This window comes from Aquarana catesbeiana, linkage group LG01, assembly GCF_042186555.1.
Source record: "Aquarana catesbeiana isolate 2022-GZ linkage group LG01, ASM4218655v1, whole genome shotgun sequence".
NCBI classification, from domain to species: Eukaryota; Metazoa; Chordata; class Amphibia; order Anura; family Ranidae; genus Aquarana; species Aquarana catesbeiana.
In genome coordinates, this window is record NC_133324.1 from 962,059,471 (window position 1) to 962,063,942 (window position 4,472).

General features: G+C 42.9%; 1 protein-coding gene across 1 annotated transcript; it reads right to left on the minus strand.

The window, feature by feature from the left end:
* Positions 1-316: 316 nt before the first annotated feature.
* On the minus strand, positions 317-1,258 carry LOC141126751 (olfactory receptor 10K1-like). Its single transcript, XM_073612724.1, has one exon. The coding sequence runs from the start codon at positions 1,256-1,258 to the stop codon at positions 317-319; it is 942 nt and encodes a 313-aa protein (XP_073468825.1).
* Between the last annotated feature and the right edge of the window lie 3,214 nt (positions 1,259-4,472).

Consider the following 4,472-nt stretch of genomic DNA (forward strand, 5'->3'; position numbering starts at 1 on the left):
TATTGTAAAAAAATAATTTAAAAATAATAAAAATTAAAAAAAAAACTACTGACACCATCCACTGCCCTTCTGACACCAATCTTTGCCCTACTGACACCATCCACTGCTCTGCTAATATACACTGTAAACTGTAAAGGGTTTGCAGTAGGCTAATTCCAGGTCAAATTCTGGTACTTAAACTGCTTACATTTTAAAAATGCATGCAATGATATAATTAATAAATGTAGAGCTACATTGGTGCATGCCTTTTATGCATGTGTGAAGTTTAACATTGAGTTGTCAAAAAACATAGATCTGCTTGGTTCAAAGGAAAATGTCAAAATATCTTATCCACTGTCCTAATCTTTTTCAGGCATTCTGAACGGAACTCTTTACTGTTGAATGTATAGATCAGTGGGTTCACTAAGGGGGTCCAGAAAAAGAATATGAATGTGAAAGTGTTGGTGAGCTGCACTGTTACTACTTTGGCTGGCAACGTATAGACACCAAGAGAGACAATATACTGCAAGGAAAACACAATAAGGTGGGAGCTACACGTAGAGAAGGTCTTCTTCCTGCCGGGGGATGAGGGAATTTTAAGAACTGTTTGAATTATAAAAACATATGTTACAAAAACAGACAAAATTGTGACCAATATTATGAACAAGCTTAATAAAGTAATAAAGAGGCGGATGTGTGTTGTATCGGAGGTGGCCAGGTCCATGAATGGAGAAGAGTCACAGAAGAAATGGTGAATGGTGTTATGGCCACAAAATTGTAACTGACTTTGTAAACCAGATATTACACCTGTAAGTGAGGCAGAAATAATCCAAAATGCAATGACCGCCCGAAGATAGATTTCATTATTCACAAAGGAAGAATAGCGCAATGGATGGCAAACAGCCAAGTATCGATCATAGGACATTAGAGCATAGTGAAAGGACCCAACATCTCCTGCGGTCCCGTACATCTGACATTGTACAATGCATCCAGTGACAGTGAAGGTCGGTCTCTCATGAAGAACGTCATTTAGGAATTTTGGAACAATATTTGAAATGCTCAGCAGATCATATATGCACATGCTCTGAATTATGAAAAACATTGGTGCCTTGAGATGAGCGCTACTAAAGATAATATAAATGATCAATACATTTTCCCAGCAAATCAAAAGGTAAATGATCAGAAACAGAACAAACATTGGGATCCTGAAGCCTTCAAAAGCTTTAAATCTGGTGAGCAGAATTTCATTGATGGCTGTGCAATTCTCAGGATACACCATCTGTGGAAGAGACAATCACATAACATACAATAATTTGAAGATCAATAAATTGAAGATACAATTCATGAGGAGATCTCTACTGTTCCGATACCCTCCACGCTTCACACTTCATGCCCACAGGCACAATCATTACTTCCCTCTTTCAACCCCACCACTATAGATGAGGTTGATAAACTACTTGCTAATGTCCACCTTACCACCTGCCCTCTGGATCCTGTTCCCTCACAAATGCTACTTTCACCTTCTGACTCTATGCTACACTCTCTAACCCACATCTTCAATTCATGCCTCTCTTCTGGCATCTTCCCCAACTCTCTAAAACATGCACTTGTCAGACCCATACTTAAAAAGCTCTCACTGGACCCATCCAATCTTAACAACCTACGCCCCATATCCTTGCTCCCCTTCTTATCCAAACTCCTCAAACGTCTGGTCTACAACCGACTGAGCGTCCACCTTGCTGATAATAGCCTTCTTGATCCCCTTCAGTCTGGATTTCGTCCTCAACAATCCACAGAAACTGCTCTCCTAAAACTAACAAACGATCTACTAACGGCCAAAACCAATTAACACTATTCTGTACTCCTACTCCTGGACCTCTCTGCTGCCTTTGATATGGCTGACCACCCCCTCCTCCTCAAAAAACTCCACGACTTTGGTCTCCGTGACTGTACTCTTCGCTGGTTCTCTTCCTACTTATCCAACCGCACCTTTAGCGTTTCTTACAACTCTACTTCCTCTTCTCTTCTTCCTTTCTCAGTTGGAGTCCCCCAAGGTTCTGTTCTTGGACCTTTCCTATTTTCAATCTACACCTCCTCCCTGGGTCAGCTGATAGCATCCCATGGCTTCCAATACCACCTCTACGCTGACGACACCCAAATCTATTTCTCTACCCCTCAGCTCACTCTCTCTGTCTCCTCACGTATCACTAATTTACTATCAGATATATCAGTCTGGATGTCACACCACTTCCTTAAACTCAATCTGTCCAGAACCGAACGTATGATTTTTCCTCCCCCATATGCCCCTTCCCCTGATCTCTCGGTTAAAATAGATGGCACAACTATAAGCCCATCCCCACATGCCAAGGTACTAGGTGTAGTCCTGGACTCTGAACTTTCCTTCAAGTACCATGTCCAATCACTGTCCAAATCCTGCTGCCTCAACCTCCGTAACATCTCCAAAATATGCCCCTTTCTAACCAATGACACAACAAAGCTCTTAATTCACTCGCTGGTCATCTCTCGCCTCGACTACTGCAACTCCCTTCTCATTGGTTTACCTCTACATAGTCTATCACCTCTTCAATCCATCATGAATGTTGCTGCCAGACTCATCCACCTTACCAATCGCTCTGTCTCTGCTACCCCTCTCTGTCAATCCCTCCACTGGCTTCCAGTCAGCCAAAGAATTAAATTCAAATTACTAACAACTACGTACAAAGCCATCCACAATTTAGCCCCAGCTACATCGCTAGCCTAGTATCTAAATGCCAACCTACTCATTCTCTTCATTCCTCTCAAGATCTTCTGCTCTCTAGCTCCCTCATCACCTCCTCCCGTGCTCGCCTCCAGGACTTTTCCAAAGCCTCTCCAATCCTATGGAATGCCTTACCCCAATCTGTCCGCTTATCTCCTACTCTATTAGCTTTTAGACTATCCCTGAAAACCCTTCTCTTCAGAGAAGCCTACCCTACCCACACCTAACAACTGTTTTTTTAATTTTTTCCTCACCCCTTTTTGTTTCCACTTGACCCTCCCTTCTAGATTGTAAGCTCTAACAAGCAGGACCCTCTGATTCCTCCTGTATTGTAAGTGTACTGTCTGCCCTCATGTTGTAAAGCGCAGAGCAAACTGTTGGCGCTATATAAATCCTGTTTAATAATAATAATAATAATAATAATAATAATAATAATAAATCTGCCCTATGACTTCTGTTTTTTGGTGCTAAAGCTAATTTTTCATGGTAAAGCAGTAGGCTTCAATCATGTAGTTATTTTCTCTTATCTTTATAACACAGTTGTCAGGTCACCTGAGGCCAGGTAAGAGATGCACACCACTGGGGTTAGGAGTGCACCACTAAGGTTGTGGACCCTTCGGCTGACTGCTGCGGATGGAGCTCTGGGTGGTTCAGGAAAGCAGCTCCACCTGAACACTGACACAGACCAAACAGGGAGCTAGAGCGTAAGATTCCCCAGGGAGCGGAATCTAAGAGCTAGCAGGTGGTGAGGATGGATTTGGCTGCAGCTGACTCCAGGTCATGGCCCCCCGGGGTCCCTCAGCTCATGCTCACGGACTGGCTCTGGTAGTCAGAGTGGAAGCAGCAGTACAGGGTTAAACATAGGATAGTCGAGGGCGTGGCCTGGATCCATTCCAAAATGGACGCATAAACCCAGAGCTCCCGCTCCACAAGGCCCTGCTTCATCAGCAAACCCAAGCTATACCTCAACCTACACAGCCCAGACATGGTGAGGACATCCAGGAGCATGTCAGTGACCTGATCCCCGAGGACGCAAGGATCATAGCTAAGTAGACAGATCCCTGAAATATTCCGATTTCAGCCCACTGCGTCTGGAGCCCACATCGCAGCCGCAATGGAGACAGGACTGAGAGCCCCTCCAGCGCTTAATCTAGACGCCCTCCGCAGCCTGGCTTCTGATATCAAAAGCACACTGCAGGCAGCCATCTCAGATCTTAGATCAGACATCCAGGCAATTGCCCTGAGGGTGGAAGAAATATAAGTCACTCAAGCTCACCACGATGTCTCCCTCTGCCAGGTGCAGCAAATAACAGAATCACATGCCATACATCTTAGGGGGATAAATCGCCATATGGAAGACCTGGATAATAGAGGGCAAAGATGTAACTGAGGGTAAGGGGTGTTCCAGAATCCATAGATCCAAATCATCTCCCCCAGGCAGTGACTAACATTTTCCTTGTCAAAGTATTTTATTGTGTATACAAAGGTAAGTTATACAAGTGTATATTATAGTCAATGTACAATCAAATTAATGAAGCTCAGTTACATAAATCCAAAAATGATTTAGAATATCATTAAATACAATAAAGAAAAAGTGATAAATCTTTAAAATAATTGCTGAACAATAAGTAAATTGATCATCAAAATTATCTAGATTACGGTCAAAATAGAAATATTTGTATCTATAATAACATGGAATGCGTTTAAATAACGTGTAAGAGCGTCAAAATCTCAG